This window comes from Mastacembelus armatus, chromosome 11 (genome assembly GCF_900324485.2).
Source record: "Mastacembelus armatus chromosome 11, fMasArm1.2, whole genome shotgun sequence".
NCBI lineage: Eukaryota > Metazoa > Chordata > Actinopteri > Synbranchiformes > Mastacembelidae > Mastacembelus > Mastacembelus armatus.
This window is the reverse complement of record NC_046643.1, coordinates 15024167-15049186: the sequence shown is the minus strand read 5'-3', so window position 1 is coordinate 15049186 and position 25020 is coordinate 15024167. Positions and strand designations below refer to the sequence as shown.

Here is a 25020-nt window from a genome sequence, read left to right as displayed (position 1 = left end):
TTAAAAGAGGAGCGGGGGCGGGGATCAGGCTATTTAAAGTGACGTGAGCCTCCGCGGAGTATGAGGGCTGGATAGTGCCACAGAGGAGGCCTTCATTATCCGCACTTAGGAAATGAATCAATCAGAATTTAATTTTGTTTGGAGGCAACATCTCTTGGGGAAGAAGGTGCATTGAAGGTTCAATGTGTAATATGTATAGGGGTCCATTGGCACACATTGAATATAGTATTCAGGTTCTACAGTGGGAATGTTTTTCCCTCCTATATCTTCTCTACAAGAGGTGTCCTGAAGTTCCTCTTCATCTGCAATTATATTTCAAATTCAAATTGTTCAACTCTCAGAGGCAAATCTTAGTCTAGTAGCTTCTAAAATATTCTCCTTCACATACACATATTTATTTTGGAAATATATTGAAATATTATTCACAATAACAAGGTTTCATTCTCAGAGAATTGATTTAAGGATGGTATTGTTGCCCTGCGATAGACTGGTGACCTGTCCAGGGTGCACCCCTGCCTTTCACCCAAAGGTAGCTGGGATAGGCTCCAGCAGATCCCCATGACCCTGGTTAGGAATAAGCAGGTATAGATGATGAATGGATTCTAACTGTTGGTCAGTTGCTTTAAATCACAGATTCACAAATTTAAAGGCTTAAAACATTTGATCACTGCAAAACTCTTTGCTTGCTGTAATCCTTCCTCCTGTTGATACCAGCCATTAAGAAAGACCATTTCCTAATGCACTGTCAGTGGAAACAGTACAAAGTACAAAGTACACAATTCCCTCATTTTGTTGTGCTCCACTACAGTTCAACAGGAAAACACTGTAACACTGTATAGAAACATAATGAGATCGTTTTGGGCTGCTTTATCTAGGACATCTTCCACATATGTACTAAATTTGACTACCTCAGATGGCTTATGCTTTGCATAAACTGTTGCACAGAAGTAAGGACAAAATCTCACTGAAAACACATTAGGAGGTAATTTTATAATTTTATAATATCCAGCATGATCAGCAGGAATTATTAGAGAAAGCAAAACCAGTAGCACTGTAGTTTCTAAACTGTTGTTTCAACACAGTAAAATTATGAACCTACCATTTAAACCATATGGACAGCTTCTCAGAACTTGAGCTTCTTGAACCTTATGTCCATCCAGTATCTCTAAAGAGTTGTCACTTTCCTCTGGAGCTGTTTGGTTGTTAAGGGATATTCATTGTCTTTTTCTGATTGTTCTTTATCCTGATCCTAAGTCTAGGATCTCCTTCTGCTTGTTTTTAAAGTTGAGTTGATGCAATATTTTAATTTATTTTACTTTTCTGATATTAATCTCAGGAATAAGCAGGTGTATATGCATTGGTTAATACAAAGTGCTCACAGTAGCTACACTCTGAACTCTGAGTGTAAAGAATAGTAACTTTCCCTGCTATGTTTATGTGGCAGCAATCGGCCCTCATACACACAGGCATGCCATACCAGGCTGAGGCCTGTTTGGACTCATCAGACCAAACCCAAAAGGCTTTGGTAGACATTGCAAACCCCAGCTGTGGTTACACATCGCAGCCTTTTCCATCTACTTCGTATCTGGGCTAGAATATATATGCAGAGTCATCAATGAATCATGGTGGAAGCTTTCTGATGTGGAATTATGACTAACTTAACATAATATATGCAGTTATATTGAATATTATTTATAGGCTTGTTATTGTAGCGCTTATTTAAAAAAAAATATATATATATATATATAAATGTCTGTATGTTCTCCTTCATGTACACTTTCATCAGTTTGGTCAGTGAGTTCAGATGCAACCAACACTTGAGCCCAGATGTTTTGGACTTTCTTCAGTACTTCTTCAGGCCTACAGAGAGCAGCAAATTCCCCTGGATGGCTCATTTATGATCAAACACCCAAACACTGACACAACCTTTGTCTACTCTGTTTTCTGTTTAAACAAATGAAACAACATAAAGGCATTTCTGACTTCCATTTGATTTGTCACAGTAAAAAAAAATATTTGAATTATTACTTAAATAACATGATATAAAACAGAGTGATTTTTTTTTTCTAAATTGTACTTTATTTTCTTTTAAAGACATATGTTTTAAAACAGCAATTGTAGAGAATAAATAAAGAAACATTATGTTTTTTTTAACTTCCATAGGTACATTTATGTAATTAAAAACTCTATAATAAGTGTGTTCATTGTCTTGAAGACTGCGGGAATCCTCCTTTTTTCTTCTTAAATTAAAAAAAAAAAAAAAAAAAAAAACTCACATCCCCCAAGATCAAATTGATTACCAAATAAAGTAAACGTAAAAAATCAAGATAGAAAAATTCCCAGCCCTTCCTTTCGTTTTGTTAATTTGAAAAGTAGCGGCAGCAGAGAATCTTAACTCGTGAAGTTTTAAAGTCCTTTTACCCCTATTTTTAAACTAAAGTATGTACAATGAGAGGAAATCCATTTCTCTTCCAGTTTAATTACCCCATGTTTTTAATTTACGTATAAATAATAAAACTAACTCTACATAACAATATTACCAATGGTAATCATACAGAATAGTATTTTCTTTTGCCTCCAACTGTGTAGACTGGCCTTCTGTTAACGCCATAGACCACAAATCACACTATACAGTTAAAACCCTGTTCAGTAGAATAACATCAGTGATATGCTTTTTCTTAACATGTACATCTTGTTGCCGACAATAGAGTATGTACATAATATAAATTAATCCAGCTGTGGAATGATACAGAAGGAACGCCAGAGCACTTCGGATACTGCAGATGCGGATTCTGTAGCTGTATTTGTTGCTGATATTACTGCTGTTGTTGTTGTTTTTTTGTTTTTTTTTGTAAGCGCATACACGTGATACTGCTGTTTGTGAAGTGTTGCTCCTGTGCTATACGGTTGGTCAAACAACCAAAAAAGGCTGGGACATCCCAAGTGGTTTCCTTGATTGAACTCTTTAAGTTTTCCTAGAAGTAAAGAAAAAGAGGAGAGAGGGGACAAAAAAAGAACACAGAGCCTTTTAAGCCAAACCACAGAAATGAAACACACAACTTTAACACTTTGGAAGTAGAGGGGTGTCTGTGATACACACTGATACACGCTTGATGCTTCAAGAGGAGTCTCAGTAATCAACTAGTGTTCATGCAACTCAAATAGTGACAGTCATACTGCTGCAAGTATGTGCACGTTCTAAGAAAATAGTTTGTCATCTCTTTTGGCAGGCAAATTAACTCAGAACATGCACAGTAGGAATTCTGGTGTGCAATAAAAAAAAATAGTTTAGTTTACATTTATTCAAATAATATTCAGAACCATGACACTGACTCAAACTGCAAATTATCAGGAAGGTTTATATCCTGCACCACATATTTGATTGGTGATGCAGGATGCCGCCAACAGGGCATCTGCAGGCACCAGAAACATCTGTTCAACAAAATTTAGTCTTTTTAATATCAGTCTTATTACTTATAGTGTATGAGAGTAGTAATTATGTGTCCTCTTTCCCTTATAAGTATAAAAACAAGCAGTTATTGCTCTTAGCTTTCAGTCAAACTCACATTATTTTCTATAAATTCCAGTTTTAATTTGAGATACCAAAGATCAAATATATCGGGATGAAACATCCTTATATTTTTATTTATATTAGAAGCGACTCAATTTCTTTTTCCTTTTTAAAGGAGATCATTATTAAGGAAACTTTTATTGACTTGTTAATGACCTGCAGATACACTGTTCATAAGGAATATTATGAATTTTCTTGCTGTTTTCAATGTGAAGTTGAAAATGATATGATATATTACGGTTTTGGTTATTATTTCCTGTGTCCCAGAATTCCTACAGAGGAATGCAGTTCCTCAGCCAGCAGCACGTGTCACAGGAACGAAACAGCCTTACCCAGAACCTTCTAGTAAGATTAGTGTCTCAGTTGATAGAACACACACACACACACACACACTCTCTCTCTCTCTCTCTCTCACACACACAAACACTCGCACACACAAATAACTTTTTCAGATATACTTAATACAAAACATAAAGCATAAATACAAATGCACACACCTTTTAGTCTCACACTCAGACGCAGTCATACACAAACACTATGCTGTCAACCATATACAGCACAGGGGCACAGTCGGTACATGTTCAATATCACAAAAACCAAACAAAGTTCAGGCACAAAGTCACTTGGAATTGAGTCACAACCAAACAAAAACCCTGCACTCACCGAAAACTACCACACCAACCAACTAAACAGAGGGGATATGTAAGAATGATAATCATGACAGACAACAAAAAGGAAACTAATCAAAACCAAAAAAGTTTCAAAAGAAAATAAATTCTAATATATCCATATTTGATGCACAACAGGATAATTTAGCTCTTAGCTCTGAAGCTTTTTAGAGGAAAAAAAAAAAACAGCATGTCATGATAATCAGTTACTTACAGACGCTGAGGTAAAGTGACAGTTATTGATCAGTGTTTGCAAGGATTAAAACCAGGACAAAATAATAAGAGGAAACTCACAACGCACCAAACACAGTTCATGGTCGCCACAGTAACCCGCCATGCAGTTGAGCATGGTGAATCAAGGCAACGGCCCAAAAATAAAAAATGCTAATGGCAACCATCACAGGCAATATCGCCACAGCAACCAACAAAGGCCAATTAACTTACAACGCGGTGAGAAGGAAGGGGGGAGGTTTTAGCGGTTGCTAGGCAACCGTAGCCATAGCGACGCACATCTCCAAGATATATGTATGGACGGGACAGTCTTGAGAGTGGTGTGATGTTTTGTTTTTTTCAGGAAAAATGGCATGTGGCACAGCACAAAAACAATGAATGAAAAGTAAAACAAAAAATTAATGATGAACAGTAGTTGGGATTCAGCCCTGCGACAGAACACTGGTTAGACAGAACATGAGAGCAAAAATATACTTCTCAGTAAAACTCCCTTCATCCTGAACAAAAACGGAGTCACTTTTACACAGCATAGACATCCGCTGACCTTTGTAATGTATTTCACATTGATGGTATCTTTAGAGTACTGCCACCTCATTAAAGTTAATCTACTGTAGGGATACTGACTTCTTCAGTTCCACATGAAAGCCAGCCATTTAAGTACTGAGCCCCCAATTACATCCACTCTGTCTCTTTAACTTCATGACAACATTTACAGCTGTCTATCAATCCCTCCCTGAGCCCTCCCCATCTTCTCAAATATGTCGATTTACAGTAACTCACCTCCTTCAGTAAGGCCTGTTGGCATCCTTGGGCCTCTTCAGCTGGACCTTCAGTCTCTTCATGCCGATTTGAAAGCCATTCATGGCCTGGATGGCAGTCTGGGCGCTGGAAGGGTTGTCAAAACTCACAAAACCTGAGGAGGACATGATGGGGTGAAATAATCGAACATATTTATTCATGACATGGCAACAGCAGCATTTTTACTCACACGAGACACAGACATTACCATTTCTTTTGCCATCACTGTGACTCACCGAAGCATTTGCTCTGGTTGGTGGCACGATCAACAAAGACCTTTGCAGAGATGACATTCCCAAAGGGCAGGAACATCTGCAGTATCTCAGAGTCAGTGAACTCCTGCGGCAGGTGGTAGATGAAGATGTTACAGCCCTCTGGACCTGCACACAAACACAGGAGAGACGCCGAGACGAGACAGACTAGGTTTAGGAAACATTCAATTTCAGATGAACAGCAATACATTTCAATTATAAAGCTCTTTTCTTTAAACTCAGGGATGGTTTACATGACAGGTTAGACAACTAAAAAATGGGAAATTAATTAAAAAACTCAATAAAGGAGCAAAATAGTAGAACAGAGCAGGGGAAAAATTAGAACAGAAGGTGAAATGCCAAGGCGTAGTTTGATATTTTGGTAAACTGAGCTTATTTGCCAAAGGTTAGATTAAAATATTAATGCCTGTCTCACGTCGGTACACGACATTTGAAACACTAAGCAGTGAGTTGACTTAACTTATCACATCACCCAGAAAAAAGTGAAAACTGCAAGTGTAGCTCTACCCAAAGGTAACAAAACCTGCCTATCAGCATAAATTAGTGAGTTTTAGATGTGCTGATAGTTGGATTTTGTCACCTTTGTAGATGATTTCATAATTTAAAGTTTTGCATTCATTTATGCAATCGTTTTATGCTAAATGATTAATCAAATAATCTAAGAATATGGACAGAATATTTGATGATGGTAATGGTATCAGCAGCCCTAGTTTGGACAAGATTAATTTTAAAAATCTGCTAACCCATTTACATTCTTACATAAGTGATTGTCACCTACAATCATAGAAAAAACACAGCAGAATTATTTGCAAAGTGTATAACTGTGACGTAATGTGTGATTTGTGGTAAAAGGGTTAGAACATGCAAAGCCACTGGAATGTTTATCTGAGATATGATTATCCACGTGTGTGCACAGCTCTTTGATTTTACCTTCTCGTTGCTGCAGCTGCTGCGGCTGCTGCGGCTGCTGAGCCACCAGTGTGGGCTGGTGGGGGAATGGCTGTCCCACCAAACCATAGGCAGCAGGGTAGGTGGCTGACAGACAGGAGATACAGGTGAGGCAGGAAGAGCATTACAAACTTATAGCTTTTTCCTCAAAATAACATGTGAGAGAGCTGCATTCCGACCAACAGATTTGCTAACACTGGATGGATGTTTTGCATAAAGCTTGAGTTGCATGACTCAGTCTACAGAGCTGCAAGTTATTTACATTTTCTAATATATGTGCATGTTTTAACTTTAGATGTAAATATCTATTTTACACATGCAGTGTTGGGTAGAGGGAAGTGCAAAGCTAATGTAGCTGCATTCCATTATGTTATATAAAACTATTTTACATTCTGATTACACAGAGTAAAATGTTTTTTTCTAGGAACAAAAAAATGTTCAGCATAAAAAAACATTTCAGAGCTTATTCGTTTATCGGAAATTTGTACATTTTTTCCTACAAACACTGATACCTCAGGTAGAACAGCTTATTATTATCAGCAGCAGCAGCAGCAAAACAAGAAAATGCATTTCTAAAAAAATAAATGTCATTTCTAATACACTTTATGGCTTTATGTTGTGCACATCTAACAAAGTCAATACTGAGGCTGGGGCTCACCTGTATAGTGCTGCATGCCTGTATAAGCTTGCTGCAGGGGATCCAGGACAGGACTCTGAGCTGTGACATAATAAACACACCATCACCAACTGCTATACACAACAACAGAAAAGTGGGGCATATCAACATGCTCCAAATAACATATAGCACTTTATTTTTACTTAATTAGACCTCACTGTTTGCACATCGAAGCAGGAATTGATTTTGCTGAGGCTGTGATGGCTGTACCTTGATAGGCATGAACCCCATTGGTGTACAGGGTTTCAGTTGCTGATTGCCCATTGGGCGGAGCTGGCACAGAGGCGTAGCTGTTTACTGCGATTGGTGGAGGCAGAGCAGGAACAGGTGTGGCTGCGATGGAGGGTGGACTGCTGGTACCTGCAGACATTTTCTTCTTTTTAATTTATAGTTTATATACAGTATAAATACTTCAGCTGCAACAAAACAAGCTACAGAAAAGTACATCTACTGAAACAATATTTGTTTTTTATCAATCACATAAAAATATCAATTTTCAATTTCATCATTAAGTAAATGAAAATAGTTTTGTTGCACTTCTAACATGGACTGTTAGGAAAAAAGCCTAAATCACCAGGCGGATATGAATGTATTGCAGATACTGCAGATGTTTCAAGTAATTTAAAGACATAGTTCTTCCACCAGGGAGCTCTGACAGATATATTTTACACTGTAAAATATCTTAGTATATATATTTGTTCTACTTCTTAAAAAACAACATTAAAGCATCCTTATCAGAATGGTATTTGTTGTGTTTTTGTAAAGAATATAAGTCACATTTGTTAGCAATTTTTAAAACTTTCAAATATCAATCCTGGCATCAGCTTCAAATGTACAGAATGAGCTGAGCTATAATGTAAATTATCCATGTACTTAGGGTATAGTGGAGTCTAACTCAATTACAAGCTTGCTGGTTTTTATACCATAGAAGTAATAGCTAATATGACAGTCTGAAAAAAGAAATGACAAAATGAATGTTTATTATTTTGTCCTCTTAGGTCAATCTCTCCTTCTGTATCTCTTCTCATATTTCAAGCAGAAATCTAATCAAGGCCAGCCGGGGCCAGACATCCCTGCTTCTCATTACCTGAGGAGGGGGTGATGGATGCGATCGGCGTGGCAATGATGCTGCTGGGGTTGAGGGCGGCGAGCTGCTGCATCTGAACTGCCGCCACCGTAGCAACAGGAGAAAGGTAGGCTGACTGTGCTACCAGGGCCTGCTGCTGCATCAGCTGGAGGGCAGAGAGAGGTTTTGATTGAGAGAAGGGAGAGAGAGAGTCATGAGAGTCAGTGTTTAGAGGATGGACTGTGTTTAGACTGCAGGGTGTACTGTGTGTCAGTGCGTGTTCCTTGACTCTAATCTTGGGTTTGTAAAGTAGCCAGAGAACTTTAGCCAATGATTACAATCTACATTCATAACTATCTCAAAACAATGTGATCCAGTCACACAAATCAAACATTTGATGAAATTGTGATTGCTCCAGTATAAGCCTCAGTCAGGAGTCAATTCATTTGAAAGCTACATCTCTATCATGCTGCAAAACAGAGCACTGCTCCCTGGTGACCTGCTCTGTTTTTGCACACCAGTGCAGACGCTTCATAATCAGTCATTATGGTCAAAGCAGGGAAATAATCTGTCTTCAAATCACATTGTCCTCCAACCTGATTACTTTTACTTCTACCACTGCTTTTATGTATCTGCCAAAAATATCTGCACTTCTCCTTTAGTAATTTCTGGTAAACAGTTTTACTTAAGGGAATCACAGTGGTTAAGTGGTCACCAGTGTTGCCTCGCAGCAAGAAGGCTCTGTTTTAGCTCAGGTCTTAATGATGTACGGATCTTTGTGAAAGTATTCAGTGCAGAGTACAAATGCTGTCAAGCCTCCTTAAGCTTCACAAATTAAACGACCGCAAATGAGCCAAATCGAAAACCATTTACACTGAACAGTCAGTTAGCAAAGACAAGAGCAGAAATGTGACTACACTGTAAATTGTCATTTTTCCCGTTAAAATAATCTACTCTCACATTAAAACTCTTCTGTTCTAATCACATGGAATTCATCAAATCGAGTAAGATTTCTAACTTTTTAGAACATCGGCTTTTACTTCAGCACTTTTACTTCTACTTAAGGAAAACGTCAACTAATTCGGGGCTTCATAAACCTTCTTGCACAACAGACTGTTTTAATTTTGACAATTTTGTTGTGGACCAAGCACCGATCACATAAGTACCCAAACCATCAGCAGGCACACAGATGGATCAAATTAGACCAGATGTCTCCCATTAGTCTAGTGGGGTCACATGCATGTTAACAAATCGTGTATGTTTAGGACATGAACCATACATGAGGCCAGACACATTACTTAGTCTGTATTTCATTAGACCTCTCAGTAAGACTGATATATTGTTAGTGTGTGTACTGTAAGACAGTACATATGTGCCTTGAGATGATTTGTATTGTGATTTGGCGCTATACAAATAAAATTGAATTGAAGTGAATATGTACTGTGTACTGTGTACTGTGTACTGTATGTGTGTGTGTTTCTCACGGCCTGTGTGTAAGCGTTGTAGGCCCCGAGGTGCAGGGTCATGGGACTGATGACTCCCAGTTGAGAGGCCACCTGTTGCATCCGCCTGAGCCCTCGCTCCTTCTCTGAGTCAGCAAACTTCACCACCAGGCTGGATGAGGCTCCCTGAGGAGGAGACACAGAAAATCATTACTCCTTGACATCAGAAAAAATGTCACTACTCAGTAGGGTTAAAGCAGGTAATAAAAAACAAATGAGCATCCTGGGGGTCTAGCAGTTAAGGATCATGTTTTCACATAAAGTTAGTTGTTCTTTTAATTTGCTGCGAACCACAAGACAAATCATCTACAACAGAAAAAAGCAAAGGAGCACACTTTACAAAAAAAAAAAAAAAAGGTCCTGTGTGTGTGTGTGTGTGTGTGTGCGCGTGTGTGCGTGTGTGCGTGTGTGGAGGAGGGGGACAGAAATGAGAAGTGGTGACTATTAGCTGAGTCACCATTTTGAGTGTCTAAATGACTGGATTTGGAGCATCTGAGTGTGTCTATTTGAGTTTATGTGTAGCCCACATGTATATTTGGAAATAGCCATGTGGTTTCTGTGTGTGATTGTGTGCATGTGTGTGTGTATGTGTGTGTGTGTGTGTGTGTAGGGGGGACTTACAGGTAAAGTACGACTCCCATGCAGAGCACTGATGGCAGCCTGGGCCTCGGCATTGCTCTGGAACTTTACAAATGCACACCCTACATAAAACGACAACACCATTAAACATGGCCTCACACAAACACACACGTTATAAAGGAAGTACTTCCCCTTAAAAACACATTAGGAGCCGTCTTACATCTAGTGCTTCATCCGTTACCAAGGCATCATTAAACATGGTCGAGAAAACATTCATTGCTTCATCAATCACGGCCCACTAGACGCATCATTAGCCATGACCCATAAAACCTATTGCACCATTAGTCATGCCTCCTGCAACAAACGCAGAAAAATCTAGCATCCATGTTTGAACTGTCGCCGGACTTTGATTTACATGGCAAATATTATTAGCATTGTTGTTAAGTGACAAAAACCATTTACATTCACATGATGGTGATGTGCCGCAGGCCAAATTCTCAGGGCTGGTTAAAAATAAATGTAAAAGTCAATGTCACAGCAATGATCCGCACTTCAGTCATTTCATACTGCAGTACTTTAAAAGCTAAAGAGCTAAAGAACACCTGAGTGACGGGTGTTATGGAAATTGTGAAGGGTGGTGAAGCTTACCGAGCACACTGAGGATTTTATCCACTAGCACAAATGTGAATTTAGTGCTTAGGGCTTTAGGTAGTCTGATCACTCTGGGTAATTTAAAAAAGATTCCATTATTCCATTTATTTTTATCTGTTTATATCTGTTAAATGATTAAACTCTGCTAACAGGGTTCAGTATTAGCAATAAATCATGTGTATAAATGCCTAAAAGCACAGGCACCAGGCCATGATTACAAGCCAGCCAGAGTGTTATACTATAATTAGTCAAAATTCATTGGTATAGCTCATTTGGATATGACACATTTTAATGTGTGCAAGCAAAAATTTGGAATAGATTACCAGATGATGAGAAGTACTCTGTCAGTCTATTACAATTTTTTAAAACAGGTGTTTCTGTTCAAAAAAATTGAAAGTGGATGGATGGTTGAATATATTTTTTATATATAAAAAAATAATTCAATCTGTATGGCATCACGTTGTTATGTAAGTCTGTAATGCAACAGAAACACAACACTTTATGGTGTTATCACAACTTGGGGGCAAGTTGTAACTTTTAATATTTTTATCCAGTACTATGCTTTACTTTTTTGTACTTTGTTTCTATTATAATGCTGTTTATTGAGTCTTTTTTTTTTTCTTATTGTTTATCTTGTCCATGACATTTACCTTTGCTGGTACCATCAGGCCCACGGAGCACCGTGCACTCCTCTATGCTGCCAAACGGCTCAAACATCTTCCTCACATCGGCGTCTGTCTGCTGTTTTCCCAGCATACCCACAAACAGCTTCCTGTCTTCTAAGGGGAATGAGATCGCCAAGATGGGAGAGGAGGAAACAGGATAATGTGTGGATAATACGAGTGAGAGTTATAACAAACAATTACAACTCTGGGTGGATATCAGCCTGCTATACTTCAGAGCACCACCAGGTAGCAGTACTGCGAACAATCACAACACACAAACAGCATCTGGTGGTGACTCAAATGTTTGTCACCCTCTGTGTTGTCAGAGAAGCTGCTCCGTCTGTCCCCGTCTGTGAAGGATCAGGCCAGTGTTTCTGCATGTTTTAGCCCATCCATTACAAATCACATACATGTTACATTCCTGCACGCTATTTCCCAAAAGACATCACAGGTTTATCAACCGCAACCTTTGTTTTATTTTCTACCATCCAGGCTGCTATTCCTTTCCCCATTCATTTTAGTATAGTATAATATTCACCCATCACAGCCGGTGATTCAGAACCAGTCACTGTGAACATGTAATGTTACATGAGATTGCATTTGAACATGTAGTTCGATTCGTCCGCCTGTATCGTGTGTTAACATGGTGCCAACTTGCAGAAAAGCAGTGAGATCACAAGTTATATAAAAAGCTGTTGTTTGACAGCCAACATGTAAGACTCAAAAATCTGAGCTTTTCCACCAGCAAACAAAGGCTGAAAGGCCTTTGCAAACAAGTCACTAAAAATGTATATTACATGTGAATGAACTGCAGGAAAAGAGCCAAAATGACTGCCTGTCTTTGATAATAACTACAGGAAAATGTATATTCAAAGAAAGAACATTTGGAGAAAATGGACTGATTAGGTGACTGATTACATGTTAGGGAAAGTGGATCATCAATAGCCCATTTTCACATTTTAACCTGTCACAGTAAGAAAAGCATGTGTGCTCCTGAAAACATTAATGATGGCTCTGTTAAGACATGTCAGTGTGACAGTGAGCCAGGAGGCAAAATACCAGGACCCAGAAACTGAAGCTGTTTATCATACACTTGTACTTTTCCTGCTGTCAAAATGCCATCCTTACAAAAGGCCAGTTAGAAACCAGAGATGAAATAAAAAATGAGCATCTGATCATTTTTTAGATGCTATCAACTCAGATATCAGCTATAGCTTTGGTCTGAGAAAAACATCCTTCAACTCCATTATGACAAATATATAAACTTTCTCATACAAGTAACAGTTATACTTTAGTGAAACCAATAAAACTATAGTATTTGTTAGAAAAAGTTTATAGTATATACAAGTTTTAGTAAATGAGTGAAAACATACAAAAACATAATTATTTAAATCACCTTAAATGTATAACTGTGGTCACACATATCGAGAAGTGAGTGAAACTTAACTGATTGGGTGAGTGACTGATCTTTAGTGGTAAAATCTACAAACCCAGCTGTGTAGCACACAGTAGTTTAACAGGCAATTTAATCTAATATTAAAATCTTGAAATCATGGTTTCAATAATCCACTAGAAGGACGATAAAATTGTGAATGTTTTATATGCAAATTGTTGCAGTTGATTCTTTTTAGACATTTTTTTTTTTAATAAAATGTCTTACTGTCTTTATTTTGGTGTTTTCCTCATTGAGACATTGTCGGCACATTCTTAAGAATTGCTTGTATTCTTTCACCATTTTTGACGGTGTACACTGTGAAGGTGCTGTTGTTTGAACAGGTGCTGTGTGTCTGGATGGGAACAGGTGTCTCTTACCTCCTCTGCTCTCGCTGTCAGCCGGCTTCACTTGGATTGGACGGTTCATCTGGAAAGACAGAGGCCACACAGCACAGTCAGTTTAAATATAGGACACGGATGCTGAACATGAGCACAAGGGAACACATAACAAGATGAAAGGAATTCATATGTCAAAATGCTTAAAATAATTGGCAGCAGTTGAAATTTTACCCTGGCACTTAATCAAAAAATGTGGCTATTGTCAAAAAGATGACAGTCATATGTACAGACATCATGTAAACCATCTATTATTGCTGGGATGTGACGTGACGGTGACGTACTTGCATGTATGGATGCTTGTAAATTTAGCCTGTGCGCCAACCTCCTGTGTTACCCACACTAATTTCCCTCTTTTCCTTTTTTTTTGCCAAGTCTACTCCAGCAGAACACGGCTGACGCTGACGTGTGATATTACATTTACAGTGTTACGGTCTCTCTCTCCCCGCCTCCTCTCTGAGTGTCTCAGAATCTGCTCTAATCCCACCGTCCATCATTCCTTCTCCCCCTATCACACAAACCCAGGAAAAGCACACAACCACGTGGGATTGGGGAAGTGATAAGATTAAGAACACTCGCCAGCTAATCTGGATTACAGGAGCATGCAGCATCAGAACAGTGAGAGATTCTGAGCCTGATAGAGAGGCAGAGAAGGACAACAGTATACAATATGATTAGTAAGGAACAACTTAAAAGAAAAGAATAAAAGAATGACGAAGAAAAAGTAGAGGACAGACGACATTGAGAAGGACTAACCAACCTTTTCATAATTGATCAAAAGAGAAGCTGTGAAATGCCTTTTTCCCTTTACTTCCCCACAGTTGTCCCCCCCACTAACAAAACCATTATATGGAAATGTGCACACATCAGTGCCCAGTGCCTTGTCTTTCAAACGTACAGAGCATGAAAACAGTGAAAAGAGCAATTGAATGAAAGAATGAACAGGAGAGGAGAGAAAGCTGGGACTGGGAGGGAATATGTGTATGTGTGTGTGTGTGTGTGTGTGTGTGTGTGTGTGTGTGAGACAGGGAGAAAGGCGAGGAGGAGGAGGGTGATGTTGGTGAGGAGTCGAGGTGAGAGCAACAGAGTGACACTCTGTTAACTGTGGCTTAATGAAGGTCTTAATTATGGAGCTGGTGACATTTCAGCCAGTCACTGATCCTGTGTCACTGATTGATCCGCTGTGATCAGTCACCAGGAGACACTATTGATCTGTGCTACGGGTGCGTTGTGTCGCCAGGACCAGCATGCACAAATACTGTCATGTCCACGCTGCTACCCTGCTGAACCAGCAGCACGGATAAAACAGATGTCAAATTTTTTGGTTGCACTGACAGTATTATCCTGACTGGGCCTGAATGTTGGTGTTGTACAAAAGCACTCAAACATTATTTACTGATATTGAACAAATGGCTGAACATTCATTGTCTCTTATCCAGTGTTTACCATGATAGCAATCGCTTCTTATGCTATTTGTGCACTTACCAAGCACAACAAGAACAGTGCAGCAAGCTTTGCAAAATAAAATAAAATGTACTACAGCAGAATATTATCTATTTACTGTGTAACTTAAAATTCAATACTCTTTTGTTGCCAAAGATGAGATTAAAACTGTATTAAATATGAAACTTTGCTTTGTTTTATTCTCATTCTTTATCTTGTTTCATTCACTTTCATTTATTATTTACTTTTATCTAACTGTGCATATTAGTACATGCCAACTATAGACAGAATTTCAAATACACTCTCTCCTATTCTTTATGTTTTTTAAGTTTGTTTTTTTATGTTTTAATTGAAAAAAAATGTTAACTGTCGGGCCTGTGGTTTTTGTTGATCATGTTCAGACATTTCTTTCAGTCTGTCTTGCTTAATGCCACATTTATTCTTTTTCCCATTCCCAAACCACATCTGGGGTAAGGAAGCAAAGCTGATGCCTCAGCCTTGTGGCAGTAGTTTAATGTGACATCTTTGATTGATCACATGTTTGAATGATGCCTGTAAAAAATCCCATGGCCCATATTTCAGTGCAGGAAGACAAACAGTGAAGGCCGTGGTAGTGCTGATAAGGAGACGCACAGCAGATGGCTCAGGAGATTGGAATTACAATATACAAGAGGGAAAACAGTGAGAAGTGGAGACCATCAAGGCTGTGCCCCTTCAGATCAGCACGGCAACCGGCCCCGCTGCTCTGACGAAGACCGCGCTCACATGGCCGTCGTCATGACAACCCTGGTGATGAGAACCCCACATCAGGTAAACAAGAATGCCCTGAATGACACACGGAAGAGACGGCTGAAAAACAAATGAGGAGGACAAAGGCTGCTTCTAGGTCGAGAGATAGCTGGATTAGATTGCGGGAAGGGGGGGAGCCAAGGAGAGGAAGGAAGACACAGAACAAAAGGGGGGAAAAGGATGATTTAAGGAGCGTTCGTGCCTGTTGAATGTTGGCGCTGCGTTCAGAGCAGATGCAAAAGCAGGCAGAAAAATATCTCCCTCTAAGCCTAAACCACTAACACACACTTTACAGTAATTTGCTCTCTCCTCTCCGCCTCCTGTTGCTCCCCTCCCCTTTCTCTCTTAGGCTTGTTTACAAAAACAGTCCCATACTGCGCACAGACAACACACAGACAAAACCTGCCTGATCAACAGCCCATTTTACTATTGTGTTTTGCTGTTTGATTTTTTTTTTCTTCCCCTGAGCTCCGTCTCCAAACACACACATTATATACAATCATCCCCTGACTAAACACACATACATTATTCCTAGCCACACGCCGCCTGCTCCTGTCGGTCACAGCAACATGAGCACACATCTACACATACTTAATCTTTTCACTCTGTGATGCCGCAGGGGATTTTGCTAGGATTATGAGATATTAAATCCATAGATTATCCAATCAAATCACAGCTCGACCCCTTCACCATAATGCCTGACCTCCCATTCCATCAATGTCCATACGTGCAGAGGAGTGGCTCAGTGTAAATGCATTTTCATCTACTGCAACATAAATGTGCTTTGGATAGAGGATCGTTTACAGTCGGAGTGAGCAAAGAATATTGATGATTGTATTTTTCTTTTCGCCTTTATGTTATGACCCGCAGAAGAGATGATAATCTCTGTGCTCTCAGCTCAACACAGCCAATGTTGTTATATTGTATTATATTATATATTGTCTTTATAGCAAGCAGCTGCTGTGTGAGGCTGACACATTTCTGTCACTTGTTTTCTCTTAAATTTAAATCCATTTAGCTTGTTCCCCTGGAAAAGCAGCCACTGTGAATGGTAAATATATCAGCAGAGACCATCTCCACTGCTCCTTCAAGAACATTTGCAGCAGGGAGGCAGAGTTTGGGGAGGGGGAGGGGGAGGTAGTAAAAAGGGGGGGCACAAAGACAATTTTCTGTCTTTGCCTCCCCTCCGCTCCATCACACAGTGCTGGCCATTGCATCGTGCAGGTTGCCTAGCAACCTGGCATCTCTTGTCCCCGCCGTCTCCAGGCAACGAGACCTGCGACCGTAATCAACCTGCCACCTCCCGCCTCCCCCTCCCCCTCCCCTCCCTCTCCTCCCTGTTCTGTTCTTCTGCCGCTTTTGCTCCCTTTGCTCCTCCATCCACCTCCTCGACGCAAATGCACTTATGCTGGGACCCACTTGTGAATTCACCCGTGTGAAAAGAAGCAGCACAGGTGGAAATTAGTATATTCACACACACACACACACACACACAAACAGACCCTTAAAAAAAAGGAGATTAACAGACACAGATCACTGTGAGCTCACACAAAGAGTTGGAACAAAGCAACAGAGGTAGGGACAAAAAAGCAGAGGTTCACTAGTAGAGTCTGTTAATGCTTCCACACGTGGATGCACACACAGATGCGCGCAAAAACACACATGGATGAACAGACACATAAAGCAGAAAGAAACTCATCTCCTGAATTTAGCTAGTCACTAAATCAATCAAACTCAAAGAGACTGACAGCACACTGCTTGTAAAGTTCAATATTTAATCAATGATTAGTCTTCAGTGTCAAAGCTGCTCCTCAGTGTTGTTGTACAGGGTTCACTAGTCTGTCCAGCATCTAGACGAAGCTGACAGCTCTCGAAGCTGACATTCAGCTGTTTTGTCAGACAGCCAACAAAAAATCCTTCAAAGTGGAGAAACTGAATAACAAAGAGTAAATTTCTAACAACACTTGAGTTGACTCTCAATTGTTTTGTCTCTTCTGACTGTTAAATATTCATGTCAAGTGTTGTTTGACTCAACTCAGTGGAGCAGAGGAGGAAAAGAACTGAATCACTGAATCACGGACAGATTTCTGTGTGTGTGTGTTACAGATAGGGTCCATGTCCTACTTTTCCTTTTTTTTTTTACTTTTTAAAATTCTGGCATATATTACACAACAGTCCACCGTAGTGCAGTGTGTATATGCATGCAAGAGTTCAAAGAGCCTAATGAGTTTTGTGCCAACAGCCCCCTTTCACTTGCGTTCACCTTTGATGCACACACACACACACACACACACACACACACACACACACACACACACACCAACCCCCAGTAACACACCATTTCCCAGTAACAGATGTCTGTATTTAAGCTGATAAACACACTGCCTCAATGAACCTTCAACCCCCTCCACCCTTACTGCCACCCACTGTTCATTATGTCAAACTTTAATTTATTTCCTCCTCCCCCCCCCCAATCCTTCCTTATTGCCCCCCCCCCCCCCCCCCCTCCATTTATCCAGTTTCTCTCAAATTCACACCCATTTACCACCTCTGCAAATCCAATCTGCATTCATCATTACAGTCGCCCCAGAGTGACGTACAGAGAACGGGCTCTTTTTTTGTTGCCAGCCAGTACCCGCAAGTCTTGCATCATCCCCTTCAAGCGTTGACATGCATGCATATGTAAATGAACCGACACGTGAATGCACACTTAACTCCAGATAGATCCATTAAATGAGCACATTTAATCTGCCTATCATCATCAGTGTCATGTTAGCAGGTTACATGTTCATGTTCACATAGCAGATGATGACAGGATGTTTTTAGGGCTCCAATGAACCAAATGAGCAACTAATATGTGTTTTTGTCATATTTTTGGCCTTGTCACATATTAAATGCCAGTTTACTATAAAAAAAAAAAAGGAGACTGAATGCACAGACTGAATAAGCCTACAATGCTAACAGCTAGAGTGTTAAAATCGCCCCACAACCATTTTTGGCCTATATGTGTCTACAGCAGAAAATTGCTCAAACAAGGGCACAAATTACGCTACAACTTCCTATCCCATAATCTGCGTAAAAAGCCTGGTCTATATTTAACATATGCATTTATTTCAGACTATTGATAAAACCCCACTGTCTGACTCCTTATGGCTGAGTAAATGTCAGGCTTAGTCAGATGTTCCACTCAAAGAAGACTCTTTCCTTTCGTATGGGCAGCTTAAACTCAGAAGGCCTCGCAGCACAGATTTTACTCTCATGCATACTGCAGATAGTGAATGACGAAACCTGAGAGGAGCTCATAATAAACCCAGCAACTTCAACCCATCCATCCATATCTTCGGCTGTGTACTCTCCACGGAAACAAACGCTCACCTACACAAACAGACAGTTACATACAGACGCACAAAAGCACACATCCTTCATTAAACTGTGTTAGTGCGAACACCTGCCCTCCCTTCCCCCGCTGCACACGCAGATACACACCAAACACACACAGCTACTTTCTCAGTTGGGCACACTCACACTATTAAATAATTATTGAATATGAAATTAACAGTGAGGCATTGTTGCAAATATTAATTCTAGTAAGTGAATGGTCGTGAGGGGAAATATATTGTGTCTCCACTGAAACAAATATAGGCTTTAGGGAGGGAACTAACAATTCTTTCCTTATTGATTAAAGTAAAAGTTTGACACTTTGGGAAATGCACTAATTTGCTTTTGAGCCAAGAGTTAGATGAGAAGATTGATACCACTCCCAAGTCTATTCCCTAAATATGGAGCTAAAGACAGTATGAACGTAGCTTAGCTTAGCATAAAAAGCTGTTTCCCCTCCTTTCCATCTTTATATGCTAAGCTAGGTTAGCTCGTTCTCATCATCAGCTCATAATCTATTTATTTTGTTTTTCAATTAATCAATTTATAGTGTGGTCTCTGGAATCTCAGAATGTAGTGTAAAAAAGCCATTACAAATTCCCAGTGAAACATCAATTTGAAACATATTCTGTTTACTATCATAGACGCCTAAGAAAGCCAGAAAACATGTACCTCTGGAAGCTGCAGTGCTGATTCATTTATTGTTGATGATGTCCAGTCACTGCAGTTTGATTTACCTTTTATAGCAAACAGCAACATGACAACCATTTTCTTATATATACTGTATATGTATTTATATTTAAGGTTGGTGAAATATGAGTTCATGTTTGGATTGGTGGCTGTGTAGAGCAGGTTGTTTTAATGTGGTACAACCGGATGTTATTTTCTCTCTGAGCCAAGGTGGACAGAACAGCCTGCGACAGTACAGAGATAAAGCGATAAAGAACAGAGGGGACAAGAGTACAAGATATCCAAGCAGGACAGAATGAGAGTACGGCTCAGGAGGGACTTTTTTGTCTTTCCATCCTACATTTCCACACTGAATCTGTTTTACACCACCTGTCTTTTTTCCCCCCTTACTTTCCCAACTCTACCACTGTCTCACTTTCTTACCTCACTTTCAGCTGAATGTGCTTTTGACACTCATCTTCCCCCTCTCACTCACAGATGGACTCTCTCACCTGAAATTAAACACAAGGCCTGGTGCCACTCCGATACAACCATCTGTTCACCCCTGCCTGACTTATTTCTTTCTTGCTCAAACCTTCTTTCTTCTTTTTCATTGTTGTCAGGAATAAAAAGGTCAGTAAAATAGCAAGAAGAAAAAAAATTCAGTGATGTCGATTCTTACTTTCCAGAGAAGAGAAATGTAAAAAAAAAAAAAAAAAAAAGGAGTGCTGAGTGTTAATGACATCCATCAGCTTTCTCTACGTTCAGGTGTGCTTTCATTTGAGCTCTCTCCTCTCAGTCCTATAATTGCTTTCATGTTATTTCTTTTGTATTGCACCGGCCATGAGATGCCAAAGTTAATTATTCTTTGACAGTGCAGGTGCAATTAGATGACAATTACACCACAGCTGGTAGCAGTGGTGGGCAGCAGTTCTTGTCCGTGTGGGCGTGTATGGAGCTAATAAGATGGTTTTTGTCTTTTTTTTTTTTTTTTTTTCCTCCTTTGGAAATGGAAGGGGGGAGGGCAGGGAAGGATTGTGATAACACAGGAGGGTTTGGCGTGTTCCACACGGCTTAGAGGTAAGAGGTTGTGAGGAGAAGAGCCGCTCGGGTACAAACACAGGGGAGAGAGGGCTTTAGCCATGTGGCATTGGGCCCTGCTGATCCCCAACGAGAGGTCAGGAAGGTCACGCTACTGTCACGCTAACAATGGGATTTCTTCTGTTGCCACCCTAATACCAGCCTGCTTTTTCAAACTGTGTCTACGTCCCACAGTTACTCCCTGCCTACCACTACCAGTGTCCGAAAATTAATATTCAGCTGAAAGCGAGGCCCTGAAACAATTACCGACTGAAAATGTAGAGGCAGCTATTTTAATAATAAAGTACATGTTCATATAATTTATCAAAGAAATCCAAATATTTGCTGGTTAGATTTTGTTTGAGGGCTTCAGCTACTAGTCATTTTCATAAAAAAAAAATAAACCCAAATACATTAAATTTACTATCAAACTGGATGAAGTAAAGCAGCAAATTCACATTTTGAAAACTCAAAACCAGAGAACATTTTGTGTGTTTGCTTAAAAATAAACACAAACCATTAATCAATCACCAAAATAGCTACTGATAAACATTCTTTCTATTGACTATTTAGTTAATCAACATATTTATATAGTTTTTAAGTGAAGAAATTCCCCATAACAAGTTGTTCCATCTCCTAAAATGTGAATATTTGCTGACTTTCTTAGTATTATATGATAATACATATAATTTCTTTGTTTTTTACCATCAGAGTTGCCAATTAATTGGCCATTCAAAAAACATTGCAAGGTTAATATTGTCATAATGCAAATAATAGTTATTTGCAGCCCTGTACTGTTTATCTACTTCCTCACTCTTCCCTCAAAAACTATGGTCATGAGCTTACATTCAGGAGAGGAAAAAGAAAAAAAAAAGAAGTGAATGATGTAGATTTCAACAAAAATAACCAAAAGGAAACAGGGGTAAAGCCTTGTTAGTAAAAAGAGGAAGCAGCAGCAAGTCTGGGAGCACACTCTGTCTCAGTAATTCCTTGCCTTGTCGCCTTGTCTCTCATATAGTCGGTTATTATAGAGACGCGGCTGTCATGTCATATTTAGCTCTGAAAATGTCATTTGGCAGCACACCTGCTGCCTGGCTATGCTAATAAAGCTAGGTTTAACTTTGATTAGAATTCAGAGGGAGAGATGGATAGAAGAAGAGGAGAGGAGGGGGAGAGAGAGACACAGAGACACAAAGAGAAACATCAGAGAGAATCTGAAGTGGCAAAGTCTCTCTAGCAGCAAGCCTCATAGCTGTCTTATCCGACCCGTGACATGTAGCAAGATGATTCATGCCTTAACTGGATGGATATGTCTGGATGCATCACATATGAAACATTAGAGGGAGAGCAGCCTCTGACCTTTATTGGAACATATCAGCTAAAGGGGGAAGTTGGATCTGCATGTCAAACCTGGTTAATTTTTCTGTGTGTCCACGTGTGTCTGTGTTCAGATAGCCTAGCATGCCAGTTATAATGCTCTCTTCATACACCACTGAGAACTCGAACAGACAACAGCACACTCACCCCCGGTAGTGTCTTCTGCTCATGCAATGCATTCTGGGCTTTCAGGGCAGACTCACGTGCACAGTATGTCAGGAAGGCACATCCTAGGGAGGAAGATAAATATTAGAAAATCAACAAACTACATGTATTTTTAATGTCAGAGTCATATGCCTGACAGTGCTACGCTACTGTAGGTTAATCCTTATTGGCCTTTTGCCCCTGAAGGCCTGTAGGCAGACCCATTACTGTGCATTTGATATATATGCTTTGGTTTAATTTAACAACTGGGGGTCGGCATGTGTTTATTTTCTATAAATTCTTACACTTCATCTGGCCATCATTAATATACAATCATATCTGCATGAAAGAGGCAAAGAATAATACAAAAACTACGCACAACTGTCTGTAAATTGTTTTCCCAGTAGCACTGCTGATCTGTGGGATTACTAAACCATAATACCTAGAGACCGTTCAGATACAAGCAGGCTGAATGAGTATTTAATATCACGCTGTTCAAGTAAAATGTATGCAGTCCCACATAATAGAATAGAAAGGTCTTCATTAACCTTTAGGGATCCCACAAATCATGAATATGTAAATGTATGCAGAATAGGTGTTATAGATGTTAGAGGACTGATACCACCTGGCCTATACGTCTCCTGAATGATTGATGGTTAATGTGGATTTATAAAAGCCTTTGTTTTCTGGGCTCAGATTTGCATTAGAAGTGACAGTGGGGATCATTGTTTAGCTGAGATCAGTTTACTAGCTTATGTCCATCTGTCAAACAGGATTTTGAATGTGTTGAAAATTTTCTTCCAAAAATATGAGAAGTCTGCTCGCCCCATGATGTACAGTAACATGTGGCACTTGCTATTTCAGGCTGATTGATATCACCATATGAAGCCAATTATAGGCTGATTGATTGACTGATTTTAATCAAACAACAGCACCTTTCTGCTAATGATAAAAATTGAAAAATTGAGAGCTCTGTGCAACATTTCACACGACAAGTATTATAATGCAATTCATTCTATGAATATATAATATATTCTTTATAAATCCAGGAGCCTTAAATTATTGATTTTTCTGGTAGTGTGAGATTTTTAATCTCCCAGCGTGCACCAGGTGGTCTCATCAACATAACTCCCAATTTATGTGTGCCAATGTTACTGGTTCCACATTTGCACTGATGTAACACAGTTAGTTGGCTCCACAGTAAGAGTGCATGCAGTAGACTAATGTTCAAGAGTGGGTTGGCCATTAATCCAAGGGTTGGTGGTAGAAAAGTCTGCCTCTCTCTCTCTCGTCCTCAATCAGGACATTAAATTCAAATGGCTCTTGATGAGCAGCTTGCACAGCATGGCAGATGGTAGTGTGAAAATACAATACTGTGCTTTATATGATCTGCTAAAATGGTTTTGCTTGACTTCAAAGAAATCATTTTTCAGAGAGATAAATGGACGTATGTTGGTTCAACTTCAATGCATTTAGTGTGTCTCATCCAAGTTAGGCAAAGGAAACAAACTTTTCACCAACTGTGGATCAGATTTCCTCTTCAGATCAATAGTATATTGGATCATTAGGCTCACCAGGGTCCTCAAAGAGGCTCCTGAAGAACAACAGCTAAATGAGGAACAGTTTAACCTCACTAATATTTACGGTATATTCCATTAAAACTAGACATTTCAAAGCAGCTGCTAATACACTTGTTATTCTCATCTCTAAACTACCACAACAGAGAATAAATCAGCAACATTTCCCCCAGTAATGGGCTCCCTGAAAAAAAGCTTATCAAACAGAAGTTACTGTACCTTTGTGCATCCCTGTGTATTTGTCCTTAATCACTGTCAACTCATAGATCTTGCCAAACTGCTCGAAGATGGGCTTTAGGTCCTTTTCCTCCAGGTTTCGGGGTATCTGCCCGATGAAGAGCTTGATTGCATCAGGCTCCTTCATTGAGAAGTCTGGGGAGAAATAATAACACACACACACACACACACACACACAGAGAGTGGAGGCGGTCAGGAGGAGCAGACAGGAGCCTGCAGGCTTAAATTCACACTGCACAGGAGGTGCAAACGCAAGGCTGGGGATGGAGGTGCAGATGGGAGCAAGAATGGGAGGGTGAAAAAATAGTTGCTACATCCTCATGAAATATGGAGGTTCTTATCCTCTAGTAAATTACAGAAGCATAAAAAGACAGATATCACAGTAATACACGTAAGTACTCAGAGTAAACCATATAAAAAACATTACGTTTGCTATATAGAAGAATATTGTACTGAAAGAAAATGCTTATTAAGTCACCTAAAGCCACTATGAAGTCACTGTTGACCACCAGACACAGAAATCAGAAATCATTCTATATGTTCTATAGAAATAGTTTTACAGTTTTATTTCTGAGGGACCTGTATCCAGCTGAAGCTGCTCTTTCACCTTTATTACGATAAAATGCAAATAAAAGATATTTCAGAAAATGAGATGATAATACATGAACATTTGGAATCAATAGGCATGAGTCACAGGTACAACATATTTTCCGTACGCCAACATAAAACAGAAATATATTGCAAAAACACTCGACGTAGTAAATGAGAGTAAACACAAACTGGATTCGCTATAGTGTCGCTTATTTTCAAGCCCTCACAGAAACATGACAGTGCGTGTCTGTCAACACAGCTGGAGACCTGCGCTCTCT

At 39.6% G+C, this 25020-nt stretch overlaps 1 protein-coding gene across 5 annotated transcripts in view; it reads right to left on the bottom strand.

Annotated features, from left to right (window-relative positions):
* Positions 1-2842: 2842 nt before the first annotated feature.
* celf3a (cugbp, Elav-like family member 3a) overlaps positions 2843-25020 on the bottom strand; it is a 36977-nt gene continuing 14799 nt past the window's right edge. Inside the window, exons 5-18 of one of the 5 annotated variants that reach the window (XM_026299662.2) lie at positions 24731-24758; positions 24134-24286; positions 22341-22423; positions 13440-13488; positions 11613-11741; positions 10354-10433; positions 9715-9858; positions 8252-8396; positions 7375-7524; positions 7147-7206; positions 6471-6575; positions 5505-5648; positions 5251-5383; positions 2843-2975 (exon numbers count right to left, since the gene is read on the bottom strand). In XM_026299662.2, the coding sequence (XP_026155447.1) occupies positions 5256-5383; positions 5505-5648; positions 6471-6575; positions 7147-7206; positions 7375-7524; positions 8252-8396; positions 9715-9858; positions 10354-10433; positions 11613-11741; positions 13440-13488; positions 22341-22423; positions 24134-24278 (1362 nt within the window). In that variant the 5' untranslated portion in view covers positions 24279-24286; positions 24731-24758 and the 3' untranslated portion in view covers positions 2843-2975; positions 5251-5255. Of the gene's footprint in view, positions 2976-4445; positions 4781-5250; positions 5384-5504; positions 5649-6470; positions 6576-7146; positions 7207-7374; positions 7525-8251; positions 8397-9714; positions 9859-10353; positions 10434-11612; positions 11742-13439; positions 13542-22340; positions 22424-24133; positions 24287-24730; positions 24759-25020 lie in introns of those variants that run through there. The other 4 variants (XM_026299661.2, XM_026299664.2, XM_026299663.2 and 1 more) reach the window with 4 other exon arrangements.